Here is an 18577-nt window from a genome sequence, read left to right as displayed (position 1 = left end):
GCGTTTGGAGGAACATCATCCATTGACCAGCAATTTGAATTCCATGCATCGACCAACTTGGCACGGGCCCCCTGCTGGTGGCAATGTGAATAGCATCAGCCAAAGATAATCCATTTTCTTATTTACATTTGGGTTTCTTCCTGGTTGATGATCTCAAATGTTTACTCGAAAAAGCAGTGGTTCTCAAACCACTGTGCTCATTACTACCATCTGAGGACTCCTTCTTAAACCTTTAGATTTCCCCTACAGTCAGACATTCTGCTTGGAGAGGTCAGGAATCTTGATACTTAAGCCGGCACCCCCGTGATTCTGAGTCAGGAGCTCTCAGGTCCTCCTGAGGAGGTGAGTCACTACTGGCCCCTGGGAAGCTGTGGAGATGGGCTGCTGCTTCAGGGGTGTCTCTGAATCCCCATACACTGTCCTGACTGCGCGCGCAAAGCGCATTTGAACCATCCTGGGTTCAAGTCTCAACTCCACCATCTACAACTGTGTGGGCCCAGTTTCCTCTTCTGTAAAATGGGGAAATAATTACCTCCCACAAGAAGATTGGGAAGATTAAATGAGGTAACATACATAGAGGGCTTGGCCCAAAGCTGGGCAGACCGTAGATGAGCAAGGCTGAGTGAACGAGTATGTGACTAAGGGGTCCTGCTTCCCTCCTGTAGGGTCAGGAAAGGACACAGTGCAGGTTTTCTATGATCCAGCAGACTGAGGAGTTAGAGTCCTCAGTGGCTTTTGCAGGTTTTTTATTGGGATTTAGCGGGTACTTGGCAGGCAGGGGCGCTGGGGGGCTGGCAGGCCTCCTAGCCCCCAGCAAGTCTTCACTCTGGGCTCTCCGACCTTCTCTCACATTCTCTCTGCTCTTCTGTTTGTTCTGCTGCTTCTCGGCTTCCCTTTCAGCTTCTGCTGGCGTCCCCGTGACGCTGCCCTTAAAAGCCCAGTCTCAGTCCAGGTGAATCCCATCTACCTAGGCCCACACCCTACTCCAGGTGCCCGCCATCAGGCATGCGTTCAGGACCGCAAGGATCCATCATCAATCCTGATGGCGGGAGGACAGAAAAGCCTGATACCTTTTCCCTTACCCTGCACCTCCTTTCCTCTTCAGACAGAGGAGAGAGGTGAGGATTTGAGCTCTCCTGCTGCATTGGGAGCCCAGAGAGGGAAGGGACGTTGTCTCTCTGGTCCACTGCTTTATTTTCAGCTCCTGGGATAGTGCCTGCTATGTGGCAGTTGCTCACTGAATATTTGTTGGGGTGGCAGGTGGGTGAGGAATGCACTGGAGCTGGTTAAGTGTCAGCCAGATCCAGCAGGCAGTTCAGCAAGAGCTGGAGAAGTATTTTTTGACACTTCATGATACAGTGTATGTTTGACAAATATTTAGGGCGTGTGGGCCTCAATAAGCTTGTCCACAAGTGAATACCCAATCAATTGAAGTTGCTTGACCCCCAGTTTGGTTTAAAGAAGAAGGAAGGCAGTGTTCTAGAAAACTCAGACCGGGCTTCTCTCCAGCACCACTGGGGGCTTCAGGCCGTTGGCTTCCCTTCCCTTCTGGGTGCTGCATCCCTCCCTTGGGAAGGTTCAAGAACCCTGTGAGCTCTGGTCTCTGTGAGGAGGCTTCTCATGCCTGTGTCCGCTGTTTTGCAGGTAACAGCCCCGGGGCCTAATGCTTGACTGGATGGAAGCCCCCCAGCCTCTGTTTCAACCAGGTGGACACGTGGAGATGGGTCTCCAGCTGAGGAAGAGACTAGAAATGGAAATTGTGCGGTTGGACAGGCTGAGGAGCTGAGAAGGGGCAAGAAGGGACGGTGGCTGCTGGCCATCCCGACTCCTCCAATGACTATTTTCAAAGCTCTGTGGGAACTCTCTGAGGCAAAGAGCAAGATGGAGCGTAATGGGACCATCTCCTGGGTGTCTCAAGCCTCAAAACTGCTCTCCTAGCCCAAAGAAGCTCACCTTGACCTTGGGAAGGCTGGTGAACCCCACTCTCCTTGCTCTTCACCTCACCCCAACCCTAACCAGGCCGACCTTCCCCTCCTGGACCTGGTCATCACCTTCACTGAGGGAATAAGCTGAACAGCCCCAGGGGCTCCCTTCCTAAGGGAAGTTTGGGAAACAAAGCCCCCCTTCACCTCCTCCCCGGACCGCCCCAGCGAGCCCCTGCGCGTCATTCCGGAATGATCCCGCTATGGCCAAGCTCTGGTTCAAATTCCAGCGGTACTTCCGCCGGAGACCCGTGCGTTTCTTTACCTTCCTGGTGCTCTACCTGACAGCCGGGAGCCTCGTCTTCCTGCACTCTGGCTTCGTGGGTCAGCCGGCCGTCTCTCAGGGCCAGGGGAACCCCGCTGCAGGGGCCCCGGCCGAGGGTGCGGAGCTGCCCTTCTTGGGTGACTTGCATCTGGGAAGAGGTTTCCGGGACACGGGTGACGCCTCCAACATTGCCCGCCGGTATGGACCCTGGTTCAAGGGCAAGGATGGGAACGAGAGGGCCAAGCTGGGAGACTACGGTGGAGCCTGGAGCCGAGCCCTCAAGGGGAGAGTCGTCAGGGAGAAGGAGGAGGAGCGAGGTAAGAGGGTTAGACGGGCTGCACGATGGTTGAGGGGAAAGGATGGAGGAGGATGAGAATATGACCAAGCTGTGGGCTCGCAGTGTGTGGTGGAACCAGGCACATATGGGCATGGCTGCAGACACAGCACCACGCAGCACCGCGCTTCCATTTGGCGGAGGAGAAAATGAAAACTCAGAGAGGTTAAGCAGCTTGCCCAAGGCCACACAGCTTGCAAACAGTCAGGCTTGGATTTGGACCCCACCCCTGTCAGAGTTGAAGGTCAGACCCTCCCCACAGCCTTTTCCAATCCTTGTTAAATACACATGAGAATAAAAATAGCTGGCATCTCTTGAGGACTCTTCACGTGTTGAATCACTCCCATACCCTATGTAGTAAGTGCTGCTATTCCCACTGTAAAGATGCCCGTGGCACCAAGTCCCCAAGGTTACGCAGCGCAGGACGGAGCTTCAGCGCCACCTCAGTCCTCTCAGTGCCCTGCTGGAGCCCTTGGTGGTGGTGCTTGGCAGACATCAGTGCCTTGGGCATATTTTATTGCATTTCCTTTGCCTTTTACAGTCAAAAGGAGCTTTTCTCTGGGAGTACATTACCTCATTTGATTTTCGCTGCTCTGTGAACCTGAGCAGGCAGTGTGACCCTGTGTCCAGGAAACGTGTGCAAACTGAGGCTTAAAGAAGTGACGACACTTGCCCAAGGCCACAGAGTTGGTGAGCGCTGGGGTTCGAATCACATCTGTCTGACCTGAACGCTTTTGGCTCTGCTGCTGCCTCCCAGTCTGTTGGCATCTGCCATCTGACCAACGTGCTGGGAAGGACACTGCAAACCTTGCAGCTGGTGAGAGTAAAACCAGTGGATATTTCAGGAATCAGGCAGATGGTTTGGGAAGATCCACCACTGGCCGGGGCAGAAGGAAACCTCCCGGGTCTCAGTGTCCCTGGCCATGCGTCACTCACCTGCTGTGATTTGTGGAAAGCCCCTTTTTCCACCATGAGGGAAATAGGATCGATGGAGGGACCTCACCCTGGGAGCACACCACCTGTTTCTGGCCCCGAAGCCATCCCAGAAACTCACCTTCCAACCCCCAGGAATTTCCCTGAATCTGCCCCTTCAAGAGCCCAGAGTGCATAGGGGGGAAAAGGAGAAGGTAGCAGGTGGAAGAGTAGATTAGGGACTTGATTCCCATCCCAGCTCCATCTCAACCAGTTGTGAGTTCCAGGAAACTGGCTTCACCTTCTCATGCCTCAATTTTGTCCTCTGTGAAACGGGAATTATCACTCCTCCCTTGAAGGCTTCTCTTGAGAGTTCAATGAGACAGTGGTCATGAAAATGCCCAGAACAATGCCTGGGACACGGTAGGTTCTTAGAGGTGATCAGGAAAATCTCACAGATCTACACAGGAAAGGATCCATCTGTAGTCACAGGTGAGGTGTGAGGTGCTACTTTGACGCTACTTTTGCCACAAGCTTGCACCTTGGGACATGCTCCCAATGGTGTGTAGGATAAATTCTAGGGTCCCTACCATGGCTCACCTCTCCAACCTCAACTTACAACCCCCCCTCCCCCATCTCCCTGGCTACTCCCTGCCCCGCTGTCTTTATTGCTGTTCATGGAGCACACCAGTCCTGCTCCAAACTTAAGATCTTCGCACAGGCAGCCCCTTCCATCTAGAATGCTGTTCCACCAGCTCTTTGCAGGGCTCACTTCCTCGGGGCACCCGTCAAACCTCGCCTTCCCATGGAGGCCTTACTGGACTATTCTAACTAAAATGGTCTTTGAATCTGGTGACAGTCACATCCCCCGGTTTTATTTTTGCCACAGCCCTTATCACCATCTGCAAGCATCTTGGTGATGTGTCTATCGCTTGTTTGTTGTCTGCCTCTGCTCTGCAACTGTCTGCTCCATGAAGGCGGCCATGTGGCGTCTCCTGTTTGCCTGCGTCCCATCAGCACCAGGGACAGCGCCGAGCACACAGCTGGCGTGTGGTACTGGCTTGTTGAATGTCTCCCCTCTGGGTGGACATTTGAATGAATAACACCCCTCAGCCTCCAAGGGTTAACTCTACTTGTCCTCCAGGTCTCTGCTTAGCTCATCTCCAAGAAATTGCCCTCACCTCCCTCCACACTTGATGCTACTCCTTGATACTCCCTGCCATGGCCCTTGCATGAATGGTGTTGCTGTTTGTCAAGGTTCTCTGATAGAGTATGAGCTCCTTGTGGCACATTTGATACAATGACAGCACCCCCCCCCCCCATTTGTGATAGGAATGAACTTCTATTCATTCCTCCTCAGGCTACCACTACTAGTCATTATTCCCTTTCCTTGGGCACCTGCTTCATGCCAGCCACTGCCTGTGGCTTTTCATATCTTATTTGAATGGAACAAGCCATGTCAAATGCTATCACATCTCCTACTTATAATTATAGGTCACTTAATAGTTGCTGTTATTAATAACTGTGGTAGTAATAGCTGATATCTATTGAATTATCTTTATGGGCTTAGAGTCTAAGTGCTTCATTGCTTTATTTAATTATCACAATAACTCACAAAATTAGAGACAGTTGCTATCCTATTTCACAGATGGGAAAAATTAAAACCCAAGGAATAGTCACTTACCCTAGGTAGCAAATGGAAAAATCAAGGTTTAAAACAAGGTCCATTTAATTGCATAGCTTACAGTGTCTCCTACACCACACTGACCCCCTGGCCCTGGAAATCTTATATATGTTATGACATATCACAGAAAAGGAAATAGAAGATAAAAAAAGATGCTCTGAGCCCACAGCTCTCAACAGGCAGCCTTAGGAATCAGGCGGCATTATTAAGAAAACACAAATCCAGCCTGTCCTTGATTAACTTATTCAGAGTTCAGCGAGGAAGGAAAACATATTAGATTAACGCTAATAAAAACGAGACGCTTCTCTGACCTGATGGTAAACACATTTGGTTTTTCTCTGAAGCTGGCAAGAACTCTACTTGATGCGGTGAGGCAGGACTTAAACTGCAAAAGATTCAGAGGCCCTCCCAGGCCAGGAGCAGGAGGAAGGCCCTGCTCCCAGGATAGGCTGGAGCTGGGCTGGAATTCTGGGTGGAGTTGGCCTCTGCAATGTGCCCATCACTCTGCTGGGGCCTGTGCTTCACACAGATGCTGAGAACCATGTCTTGAGCAGCCAAATCAGGGTTCAAATCCTGGTTCTGCAACTTACTGGCTGTGCAACCCTGGGTAGGTCATTTCACCTCCCTGAGCCTCAGTTTCCTCTTGGGGATAAAAAGTCCTATAACATTTGATGCCTATTGATGAGTATATAAGATAAATTCATGGGGTGCTCTTTTAAGCTCCAGCTACTGTGCTAAGCACATAGCAATGATTACATCACATAATCTTCACAGCAGCCCAGTGAGGTACATGCAATTTTAACCCATCTTAGGGAGAGGAAATTAAGGCACAGAGAGGTGAAGTAACTTGCCCAAGGTTCTCCAGTTAGAGGAGGGGATATTTGAACCCAAGCAACCAGACTGTACACCAAACCTTACCTACTACTTCACCTCACTTCTTAGTGCACACACAGAAAGTGCTCAGCACAGCACCTGGCACAGAGTAAAAGCACTTAATTCATGGTCACCATTATTACTAATATTGTCATTTTACCTGTGAAAGAAGGTGCAAAGGGGCGGGGAGTGATTTGCAGAATGTAACACATCTAATTGATGGCAGAGCCAGGAGCCAGACCCAGTTTGGTTTCAAAGCCCATGCTGTTCCTATCCCCCCAGATCACAGGAGAAGTGGTTTGGGCATGACAGAGGACAGGGGTAGGCATTTTGGAAGGGCCACAGGGCGCCTACTCCCCACCTCCTCAGCTGAAGATGCAGTGTCTGCCCTGACTCCATAGTTTCCTCCAGCTTCACATCAGGGAGGAAGTACCCAGCCCCTCTCACAGATGAAGAAACAGAGACTCAGAGAGGTGTAGTCACTTGTGCAATGTCACACAGCTGCTAAGGCAGAGCAGACTCCAACCAATTCTGTTTGAGGCCAAAACCCTAATTCTTTTTTTTTTAAGATTTATTTTATTTATTTATGCATACAAGAGCTGGGATGTAGATCAGAGGTGTAGGGGGTGAGAGAATTCACCACAGACAGAGTGGGGAGCAGAACAGGTGGATCTACTGAAATACACTGCTGAGGGGAACAGCGGGTGAGACAGGAGAGGTCTGCTGTGCTGTGTGGGTTAACTCCCTGGCTGGGGATCGAACTCATGCTGCAGTGGCTGTAGATAGCTTCATAGTGCTTACACCTAACCCTTTGCACCACCAGGGAGGCCCCAAAACCCAGTTCTTAATCACTGAGCTACCACTTTCTTAAAGTGTAGAATTCCCAACTGCAGTGATTCATTCATGCATTCATCCACATGAAGTGTGCACCTACTATGTGCCCAGCCCTGTGCTGGGAGGTAGAGACACAGAATGGATTCAAGCACAGTTTTCCCCTCTGGGAATAGTCACAACTACTTGGGGAGAGCAAAAGGGAAGACACACAGGTAAAAAGATAAATTATATCTTCAAAAATGAATTTCTGATTTTCAAAATGGCACATACTCAGTGTGAAAAGTTAGAATCTATAGAACAAGAGAGAGCTATGAAAACCCCACCCCACAGCTGCCACGGGGAGCGCTGCTGGCATGTCCCCCTCCTGTCTTCCCTCCTGTGTGTTTCCATATTTGTGTGTGGCTGCCATTGTACCCACTATTTTCCCACAATAGCACTTTCTTGTTTCATTAGAAATTCTTTGATGGTGACCCTGAATTATTTCTGTGCGAAAAAGTCCTTCTACCCCAGGGAAACCCCGGTGTGAGGAGGAAATTCCATGTCCTGCATGGAAAACCAGAGAGCACTGAAGGGTCATCTGGAAGGACAACCTTCTAAGATGATGGAGAGACACAATTCGGTGAGTCCCTTCTCTGTGTCAGGCCCTTTGCTGGCCTCAGATGAGCCTCGCTTACGGTCAGTCTCAACAACACCCTTATTTTGTTTTCTGAGGCTGCCCTAACAAGGTATCATAAATGGGAGGCTTCAAACACAGAAATGTGTTCTCTCTCAGTGCTGGGGCCCAGAGTCCACACTCCAGATGTTGGCAGGGACACTGGAGAATCTGACCCGCACCCTTCTCCGAGCTTCTGAGGTCGCCAATAATCCTTGGCGTTCCTGGACTTTCCATTGTGCGGCTCTGATCTCTGCCTCCATTTGCACCCAATGGCCCCCTTGGGTCTCCGAGTCTTCCTAAAGCCATCTTACAAGGACATCGGTGATTCTGGATCAGGGCCATGCTGCCCCATCATGACCCCATAACTTAAATGACACCTGCAAGAACCCTGTTTCCAAATCAGGTCACTTCCTAAGGTCCTGCACTTAGAACTGCACCATGCCTTTTTGGGGAAGGGGGTGAACAATTCAACCCATAACACCACTGGGTTTTGGTCCCACTTTTCAGACAGGAGGGAGAGCTGTCTGCCCAGTGCTTGAGCCGTCCTGCAAAGCCGCTGCAGTGTCAGGATTGAAAGCCAGGTCTGGTTGACTCCAAAATCACTCTCCCTCTAGGACACTATGCCTGCTGGCTGGGAGTGCGCTCACAGACAGTCAAGAAGGGGAACACAAAGTAATATATGTTTGGCTATGCTTTTAACAAATTACCCTATTGAAGAGTGCAAAAATTTCTGGAAGAGGAAGATTAATGAAAGCAAAAGGCAAAGGGAAAGAAAAAAACACACCCAGAGGTCTCTTTTCCAGATGCCTGCACCCTCCCGGCCTCACCCCTGGCTGCTTTATGTGTTTGAGATAAATCACCAGGCTGGGGTGACTTTGCCATTTCAGCAATATTTGGATGACTGCAGAGATGAGCTGGTAGATTGTGTGAATGCAGCTATGAATCCACCTTCAAGTGGCCTGTGATTTTGTTCCTGTTTTACATACCTGGCCTCCCCGATTCTGTCACCGCTGCAGGTGCATTCTGGGACTTGAAGGTGGGGCCTGGGTGAATGGTTGTCCAGTGGGCTGCCTGCAACCGTGCCAAGGAACTCACTGCTCATGGGGGATGGAACTCCAGGGGCAGGGACATGGTTGTGTGGCTGCAGCCTGCTGTGCAGACCAGTGGGGAGGGAGCCCCCTGCCCGTGCCCAGGACAGGGAAGAAACTGACTTAATAGCCATGTTTTGACCACAGTGCTCAGCCCATTCATCATGCTCTGGTGTGAAATGTGCCCACATTTCTCCAGAGCATTAATGAAAGGTCATGTGTCATTTTCTGCCCCTGTGGGCAGATAAAATCGCAGACAGTCACCCGTTCATGCAGCAAGTCTTGGAGCACCTGTCGTGTAGGGATATCTCGGCCAGATAACTGGCCTGGTAGTCAGGTGAGGAAAGGTAGGCATGGCATTTAAAAGCCTGGACTTTTGGGCTGCTGGACCTGTGACCAAGTCCCAGCTCTTCTCCCCAAGGGACCCTCCGTCTCCCATCCTCCCCGAGATGTCTCCTCCTGAGCTGAATCTGACTGTGGTATGTGGGAAAGGGCAGCTTTGGAGATGACAGGTCTGGGGGTATCTTTGGGTTTGACCCTCACAATAGGGTGGAGTCACATGACTTAGCTTGAGTTCCAGAATATTCATCAGTGCTCCTTGGGCAACTCGGGACCATTCCTAACCCAGCTGAAGCTAAGTAAGAAAATGTACTATGCACCAAACTACAGGAGGGGCTGGGTTTGTAAATGAATGATTAGTGTCCGTCTCTCACTCTCCTCTCTGCTTATCTCTTCCTTAGTTCGGTTCTCCCAGACACACTTGCTTTGGTGCCAGGGATTATGGCTGTGGGTAGCTCTGGGCTTCCAGAATGTCACTGTCATAACCCAAGGAAGACAGTTTGTTCTCTCAGCTTTAATCTGTAAGAATCCAAAGAATAGGTCATGTGCCCACTCCCCAGTGTCCCTGATGGTTTGCCAGTGAGACGGACAATATGACTGACCTTGCAAGGTCAGTGTCTCCCCAAGGTCAGGGTGGGTGAGATCGGCAAGTAGAAAAATAGGAAGAGGGGATGCTTTAAAGGGGTAAAACATGTCATTACAGTCACCCCTTCACTCCCTAGTAGACACACACACTTTTGCTCCCACTAATTCGATGGCAGGAATCTTGTGTGACACAAAGCACCTACCTCAGCCTAAGGAGAGACCTCCGAGGTCCACCTGCCAGCCCAGCAGACCCCCCGAGGCCCACCTGTAGGCCCATGTCAACATGGCTCCCCATTAGATCTCTCTGAGGCGCTTCAGGACCCTGAAACCTCAAGGCCAGAAGGAAGCAAAACTTACCCCCACAGGAGATGGCTGGAAGATAGACCCAGGCTTACTTTTCAAGTGGCAGGCGCTTGCACAGAAGACATAGCTTCACCTCCACTTAGAAAGGAGGAAACGCAGACATGTCGTGTGTGGCGATGGGTCAGAACGTACACATGCGCCCAACCCAGGCGCTGCTCCTCAGGCAGACAGCTGGAATACCCCTGGGGTCAGCGTCCTCGTCTGGAAGCTGGGGGAGTAAGAAGCAGGTGGACTGTGAACAGTGACGCACTTTGTAGTAGAGTCGCCCTCACATCGATTTGGCCAAGGCGTGCACGAGCGTTTCATCCCTCCTCTGCCTCCCTCCTTCCCTCCACCCCTCCCTGTGTTGACCTGATGACACAGCCCTCGTGCCACCTGGCCCCTCCCATCTCCTTCCTCCACCTCCCTCTTCTCCCCCTCTCCTCCTCGCGCTTCCTCTGTGTCCTCCTGCCACCCTAGGGTGCATCCTGGACACTGTCCCCTGGTGGACGACTGAGCCAGGCCTGGTGCGGCACCCCCCCAGCACGGCCCCGGGGTGCTCTGTCCCCCTCAGGTGTGACAGCCTCGTGCTCCAGGCCACAGGGCCGTGGTTCCATCTGCGACAGGAGGGTCACGCGTTGTTGAACAAACACAATGACAAGGCCCGGCTGTCACTGGCTGACATGCCTGCTCCAGGGAGGTGATGTTTCTTTTGAAGATGGACTGTTCTTAGTCGGCCAGATCACCTCTGTCTGATGAAAGAAAGCCGAGGTGGTCAGGGTCGAGGCGCGGGGCTGTCAAACCCCACACTTAGCCGGGCAGCCGGCGGCTCAGGGCTGCTCAGCGATGAGGCTGCATCTTCCGCAGGCGCTGCAGGCGCAAACCGCAGGGAGACGGGCAGCAGACTGTCCAGCAGGAGGGACGGGGACCGGGGGCGTTTCCTTGGTCATTCTCTGAGGACCTTTGGGTGCCGGGGTCGGCCGGCTCCCCCTCCCCGACCTCCACTCCTTCCAGGTGGAGAAGGGCGTTGGTTTGGGTCCACCTGAATATAAATCTTCGTTCTCACACCAGCTGAACCTCTTCCCTGTTCTCCGGCTCTGTTTAACCACCCGAGAGAGAGTGAGAGAAACCAGGGCTCTCCCGCAGCACCTGCGTCTTGCACAGATCCCTGTGGGAGAAGAAGCAAGTAGTTCAGAACATGGACTCCGGGGCCTGTGTGCCCGGGTCCCTCCTGGCGTCACGCACACAAGCTGTGTTTCCTTGGGCAAGTGACTTAGCCTCTCCGGGCCTCAGTTTCCTTGTCGGTCCAGAATGCAAAATCAAGTGCTTACTTCACAGGCCACCGTAAGAATTCAGTGAGCCCGCATGTGTAAAGCGTTGGTCAAAGATCAGATCCAGATAATAATAATAATTGTAAGAACAGACTTCATAAACTGAAAATACTTTATGAACTGAACATGTGCACGTAGTTCATGTGAGAGTTATTTTTTTAACCATGAAGCACAAAACACATTTGCTACTTTAAGAAAACGAAGTATGTGGTTTATAATGGGACGGCTGTTTTACTTCATTTGAATTTTTCCTCCGGCTGGATGGAAACACTCACTTGGCTCACAACATATGCAAACTGTAAAGTGCTTACTCAGCACTGTGAAGGGCCTGTTCCTTATTTCACGCACCTTAACTTTGTGATCATCATATGCAAGACACTGTGGTAGAAACATTTGTCCAAGTCATTCTATTTTACCTCACTGGGTTGGTGTTTTTATCCCCACGATGAAGAAAACTAGATCTCAGAAAGGTTGACTGGTGCAAACTCACCAGTCCTGGGAAGTACCCAGGGCGGAGAGCCTCGGTCTCTAGATAGCCCATTTCCTCCCAAGGAAAGATAAATATCCTTTTTTAAGGATTTATTTATTTATGCATAGAAGAACTGGGGTACAGGCCAGAGGTGCGGGGAGTGAGAGGATTCACCAGAGACAGAGTGGGGAGCAGAATAGGCAGACTGACTGAAATACACTGCTGAGGGGATCAGTGGGTGGGGAGAGACAGGAGAGGTCTGCTGCACCATGTGGGTAGCTCCCTGGCTGGGGATCAAACCCCTAGGCCACCAGGGAGGTCCTGAAAAGTAAATATCTTAAGAAAACTTGTAGCTGAGAGGATGCTGTCCTCTGGTGATCATTTCAAGCTGTCTTAATGTGCATCTCTCTCCTTGGTGCTTAGGGCTAGGAAACAACACTTGGGTTCCTGGTGCCAGCTGTTTCCAGGAGAGCCCAGGGGTTTGACCATAACCATGGCGGCTAAAGGGCCCCTTCCTCTGTGTTGGCCTCCAGGCCCACAGCTGGACCCACTGGACCCACTGCCCTCATGGGTCAGGTTCTGCCAATGCACATCACATGGTTTCCAGTTTCTCCTGCATCTGTGCTTCTGCTTGGAGGGAGGAATGGATACCAAAATGTCGACAAGGCCCCATAACAGAGGTTACTCCGTATAACCCTTTCAGCCTTGCACCCCATCGAATCTGACTTTTCTCCTCTCCCCAAAGCCAAGTACATCGGCTGCTACCTGGATGACACCCAGAGTCGGGCCCTGCGAGGCGTGTCCTTTTTCGACTACAAAAAGATGACGGTCTTCCGTTGCCAGGACAACTGTGCTGAACGGTAGGGCCCCGATGTCCCAAGCTCCATTCATTACACCCCCTTCCTTCTCAGCTTCCTGCCTGTGGTGTTCTCTCCTGCTCCACAGAGGGTGTGATGGAGAATGAATATACCTGCCACAAGGAAAGGGCGACGCAAGGGGACATGTGTGTGCATGTGTGTGTTTGTATGTGCATGTGCGTGTAAATGACAGGGTTGTCTGGAAATGGGCTGGGGAAGTCTGAGCGTGTTGTTGTACGAGACCGTGTCTAGGAGTGAGTTTCTAGAGTGCAGGGTGAGCTGGTCATGTGTGTGTACTTGATACCACACATAATTATCTTAAAGTGCTAGTAGCTGTCTGTACAGGGATCTCTCAGCATTGCAAATATTAGCTCTTTGACCCCACAAGATCCCTCACATGATGTGGTCCACATTCCACAGGCTGAGAGTGCTGCATGATGAGGAATATGGGGGAGGGGGGATTCTGAAGGTTGAGGTATGAAGGGCTTCATATGGACGGCTCAGGACGACTAATAAAGGTGAAATCTTGAGTCAGGTTTTGAAGGGTGAATAGAAGTTTTCCAGATAGTAGAATAGGGCAGAAAAAAATGGCATGCTCAGAGAGAACTCCTGAGACATCCTGATACTCAGCCTCCTCAGGTAGGCAGTATAGGGGCACATGGAAGGCCCAAGGGGAGCTATTAGAAGGGGAAGCTACAGAGCTGGCTGAGACCCACTGACATGGGGTCCTGAATGCCAATGAAAGCAGCTGGCTTGGCCTTGGATGCATTGGGAGGGTGCTGGGGTGTTTATCAGGACAGTGGTCTCCATCCACTTAACAGATACTTATGAGACACCCATTGCATGGCAGGCACCGTCTCAGAATACAGGAACCCCGCAGGGTCACCACCCTCCTGGAGATTATATCCTACAGTGGAAGACAGGCAATTTAGAAGAGAAATAAATAAGCCAGATCATTTCAAAAGTCCTAAGTGTTAGAAGAAAGTAAAACAGGGAGGCGGGAGAGAGCCTGGCAGGAGGGGTGATGTTAGGGGGGTGGGTCATGGAGGATTTCTCTAGGACGGACTCTTGGAGCTCAGAGCTGCAAGGCAAGAAGGAACCAGCCACGTGAAGAGAAGGGTTAGTGTTCCAGGCAGGGGAGCAGTGGGACAAAGTCTTTGAAGCAGGGTCAGAGTTTGCAAAGGGAGGAAGGTGGGAGGTGAGGGTGAAGTGGTAGGTTGGGGGGTGCTTGGATGGGGGCCAGGTCAGCCAGAGTAGGGGTTCTTCACCTGGAGGGCAGCCGGCAGCATCACCTGGCAATCATTTGAAACATATCTTGGTGGGCTCCGCTGCCACATTTTGATCCAGAGGGTTTGGGGTGGAGCCCAAGAGTTTGCATCTTGTGTAGATGCTGCTGGGACCTAGGTTGGTTCTGAAGTTTACACCCAGAGGCACATTAGAATCACCCAGGAAACTGTTCAAACTCTTGCCGCCCAGGTCCCACCCAGGTCAATTATGTCAGACCCTCTGGGCATGGGACCTAGACTTGGCATATAAAGAATGTCCCCCAGATACTTCTAGCAGGAATCCAGCTTAGAGAACTGCCGATATGCGGGTTTGTAGGCCAAGCCATCTGAGTGCAGTGGAAGCCGCTGGGGGATTGTAGGCAGAGGAGAGCTGTGATCTGTTTTAATTTCTGAAAGGTCCTTTTGGCAAAGAGATAGCAGGAGGCCTAGTCTGGAGTCCTCTCAGGGATGGATGGGGGGCCCATGGTGCTGCCTCCATTTCCCTGAGGTATGTTATCCGTGCTGGGTGACCACTGTCCCAACATTAGCATCTTAAAACCACACATTCATTATCTCACAGGGTTTGTGAGGGTCAGGAGTTCAGAATTTGGGGATGGGATGAGCAAGGTGATGCCGCCTCAGTGTCTCTCATGAGGCTGCAACCAGGGTCCCAGCTGGGACTGCAGCCATCTGAGGGCTTGACCCGGGCTGGAGAACCCTCTTCCAAGACGGGCACCCACACGGCTGCTGGCTGGGGGTCTCAGGTGCTCTCCACCTGGGCCTCTCCACGGGGCCACTTGAGTGTCCTCACAACATGGCGGGCGGTTTCCCCTGGAGAGAGGGATCGAAAGAGGAGGCCAAATCAAACGTACCGGCTCTTCCACTGTCCGCTATTCAGTAGAAGTGAGCCCGTATTCACGGAGAGGCAAATTTTCTTCTTTTTCAAATTTTCTTGAGGAAAGGAGTAATATAAAGAACTTGTGGACACAATTTTTTTTAAGTTACAGTTTTTCCATTTATTTATTTATTTTAGAGTAGAAGAACTGGGGTACAGGCCAGAGGTGCTGGGGGTGAGAGAATTTACCAGAGAGAGAGTGGGGAGCAGAACAGGCAGACTGACTGAAATACACTGCTGAGGGGAGCAGCAGGAGAGACAGGAGGGGTCTGCTGCGCCATGTGGGTATCTCCCTGGCCGGGGATTGAACTCAGACCATAGCAGTGATAGCACTGAGTTTTAACCCCTAGGCCATCAGGGAGGCCCTGGTGAATACATTTTAAAACCACCTCGCCTCCCAACCTGTGGGGTTCCCTTGGCATAACTGTCGAACGCCCTCTGCTTGGGTCTCCGAGCACGCCCGTTCTCTTCCTCCCCAGACCTCACCCTCCCAGCCTCTGAGCAATGGTCCACCTACTGCTGTGGAGTTGATAACACCCTCTGGACCTACTCTTGGGGAGCGTTCCTTTCCTCACTGGGTCCAGTTATAGGAGAAGGGCCCCAAGGGCACCCTGAGATTCAGGTTTGAGAGAGACAGAGACTGACACAGAAGGCGGAAGGGGGGCGACACAGACCCAGAGGGATTCAGGCACCGAGATGCCCATTTACTCTCACCTGCTCTGGCCAGGCTTGGCCACATGCCACCCAGAGCAGCCGGCATGCGGGGTAGGTCTGTCTGTGGGTGAGTCTGCCTCCCCAGGGCCTCTCGGTGTCCAAAGCAGCTGGACATGAGCCGATGGGTCCCACTGGCCGGCCTGAGTGCTTGGGCTTCTGAAGATGCCACCGAGGTTCCGTGGGCCACAGGGCTGAGCTGGGCCTGTCCTCCCACACCCTCCCCACCCCTGAAGCCAGAGCCAGCAACACTCTTTTCCTGTGTTTACAGATTGGCATCCACTAAGAGTCCTTTTTAGGAAAGGATTCTATGGCTGTGGAAAAAAAGTTGAAAACCTCGTGCTGCCTGCATTTTTTTATTTCAGGGGAAAGCTTGTTGTGCTTGGCCGGTGCGAGGCCTAGACTTCCCACCTTCCCAACGGAACACAGAGTAGGCTCTGCGTCCAGCTCCTCTCAAGGGACCTGGCGGCATCATTCCTGGGAGATGTTTCCTGGAATGAAGGGGCCGGACTCTGGAGATTCCGTGTCTCCTGGCTGCAAACAGGGAGAGGCAGAAGAGGGGTGGGGGGGAGCCCCAGGAGCTGAGGGGTGTGTGTGCACGTGTGTGACGGGCACGTCATGGACGGTGTGTGCGCAGGTTGGTGTGAACATGCACGTGGTGCATCTATGTGGGCAGGCCCCTGGGGGTGGCAGACAGGTGGGAACGCAGGAGATGGGTCGCCCCTGGGGGTTCTAGTCCCCAGAGCCCTCCCATTCCCCAGGTCTCCCTGTCCCTGGGTCTCCACGGTGGCAGCTGCTCCGGCCTGACGGCAGCTTCCCCCAGGGGTTACCTGTACGCCGGGCTGGAGTTCGGCGCCGAGTGCTACTGCGGCCACAAGATCCAGGCCGCCAACGTGAGCGAGGCCGAGTGCGACATGGAGTGCAAGGGCGAGCGCGGCAGCGTGTGCGGTGGCGCCAACCGCCTCTCGGTCTACCGGCTGCAGCTGGCCCAGGAGGCGGCCCGCAGGTGTACGTGAGTCCGCCCTGACCCCCTGGCTCCAACTCTGCACCCTGCCCTGCCCCTGCTGCATGTCCCGGCTCTCCCCGCCCCTTGGCTGCCCGGAGGCTGCCCAACCTCCTACCCCACCCCCAGAGCAGCCCTCCGTGGCAGCTACTTCCAAGGTTCAGGGTCCTCTTCTCTCCCGGGCTAGCTGCCTCCTCAACAGACTCGCTCGCGCCCGAGCTCGCCCGCCCTTCCTGAGGGTCGTCTGATGTTCTCCCAGGAGGACGCTGTCCACAACGATGCCACGCGCAAGCGCCATGCCTTGCTAAGTGTCTGTGCGCATCAGCCCGCCTCATCCTCATGAGGCTCCTTGAAACAGGCACTATGACTCGCCTGCTCCCACTTGACAGAGGAGGAAATTGAGGCTCAGGTCACATTGCTCGTGAGCACTGGAGGATTTAAAGCAACGCCAGAGCCTAGGTCTTTAGTGGCACCATGGAGAGATTTATCCCCCGCTGGCCAGTGCTGGAGAAACCTTCAGGCCTCTCTTATGTGTACATTTTCTCCTGGGCGTTCAGTGACAAGTAATATCCATGATCAGAACCTGCCATGTGCCCAGTGCTGTGCTCAGCCCCGCTGGCCTGGTTTCATTTGCTATTTCTACAAGATTTTCAGACAGTGGCCAGTGCTCAGTAGCCCCATTCTACAGCCAGGAGCCCGCGGCCCCGTGGGCTAATGGCCTTGACTAGAGATAGAGGCTGAGGTTTCTTCTGGCTGTTCTTCTGATGCAGTGTGGAAGCAAGAACGGGAACTCTTTGGCCAGTGCGTGCCAAGTATGAATGTGCAGGTGCATTCCTATGGAGATCTTGCTAAAATGCAGATTGTGATTCAGCAGGGCGAGAGGCAGGGGGAGAGTATACATTTCTAAGGAGCTTTCAGGAGCTGCCAGGCTGCTGGTCTATGGACCACACTTGGAATCATAAGACTTTAGGCTTCAGTGGAGCTGACAAGTCCTGCCCAGGTAGTAGACCTGCCCAGACAGGTGAGTTTGGCAAAGAAAGGCCTCTTCCATGTGAATGCCATGGTTTGCAAACATTCTTTGTTGCTGTGCTTGATAAAGTGTGCTGCTTTTCAAATCCCATTCAACCTTTGCTCTGCAATAGGGTTGCAAAGGGGCTGTTTGCAAAGGGGCTGGTTTCTACAAACGGATGCATTGTCTACCCCTCCCTGCCCCCCTCTCACCCAGCTCAGAAGGCATGGCTGGTACAGGGCAGAGGTGGTGGGTGAAATCTGGAGAATGTCCACGCAGTGAGTTTCTGGTTTGGCCATTAGTGGAATGAGGTTTTAAGTTGCTGGTAGATTTATCATCCTCACTACTGATCCCTTGAGCCAATATTTACGTTATATTGATGGTGACTTTCACCCAATGAGGAGGGGACTTAAAGTCATGGGTATTTAAAGGGAAAACTGCTGCCACTAAAATGTCTTAGTGGATGAGGATGAGCTACATAACTACAACTATTGGCCAGACCTCCTTTAGCTAATGTTCAGATTGACTGGGTGATCTGGAAATCCTTTCTCTCTCTCTCTCTCTCTCTCTCTCTCTCTCTCTCTCTCTCTCTCTCTCTCTCTCTCTCTCTCTCTCTCTCTCTCTCTCTCTCACACACACACACACACACACTGTTGTGATTACCTGGTATAATAACACTCTCATGGGCCATCAAAGATTTTTCACTCAGCTGAAACACGCACACAAAGACCACTAGCTTATGTTCTAATAGGGTGTCTTCTGTCCTTATAGCAATATAAGAGCTGGTGGTAGCCAGAGAGCAGCCTCCAAGCTCGGCTGCAATGCTGCTGTACCCTCATCTTGCTCACCTTTGCAGGGGCAAAGATTGCCTGGGTGGTGTTTTATTCCATCTGAGAAATTTAGTATTTATGTCCAAGTAGGGGCCCAACAGAGAGTGGAACCCTGGGCTCTCTAGGTCCACCGCCGATATCCTGAATCACTGCTGTACTAAGTTTGAAGCTTTAGTCAGAGAATGCAGAAGAAAATCTAAGCCTTGTTAACCTCAAAGCTACAATGGCTGAGGTGAAAATGGAGATGGGTAAGGAGGTGGTCCAGTTGGCTCTCCCAGTGAGCTCTCAGCGGAGGGCGCATGGAGACTTGCTGA

General features: G+C 52.1%; 1 protein-coding gene across 1 annotated transcript in view; it reads left to right on the top strand.

Annotated features, from left to right (window-relative positions):
* Positions 1–18577, top strand: part of WSCD2 (WSC domain containing 2) — a 100811-nt gene that overhangs the window by 53572 nt on the left and 28662 nt on the right. The window contains exons 2-4 of the mRNA XM_037511024.2: positions 1645–2564; positions 12439–12553; positions 16245–16429. Coding sequence (XP_037366921.1) covers positions 2186–2564; positions 12439–12553; positions 16245–16429 — 679 coding nt within the window. The 5' untranslated portion in view covers positions 1645–2185. The remainder of the gene's footprint in view (positions 1–1644; positions 2565–12438; positions 12554–16244; positions 16430–18577) is intronic.

The sequence above is a fragment of the Talpa occidentalis genome, unplaced genomic scaffold (genome assembly GCF_014898055.3).
Source record: "Talpa occidentalis isolate TD23 unplaced genomic scaffold, MPIMG_talOcc4v2.1 talOcc4.14, whole genome shotgun sequence".
In the NCBI taxonomy this organism is placed as follows: Eukaryota; Metazoa; Chordata; class Mammalia; order Eulipotyphla; family Talpidae; genus Talpa; species Talpa occidentalis.
Note: the sequence above shows the minus strand (reverse complement) of the source record. Positions and strands in the feature narration are given on the sequence as shown.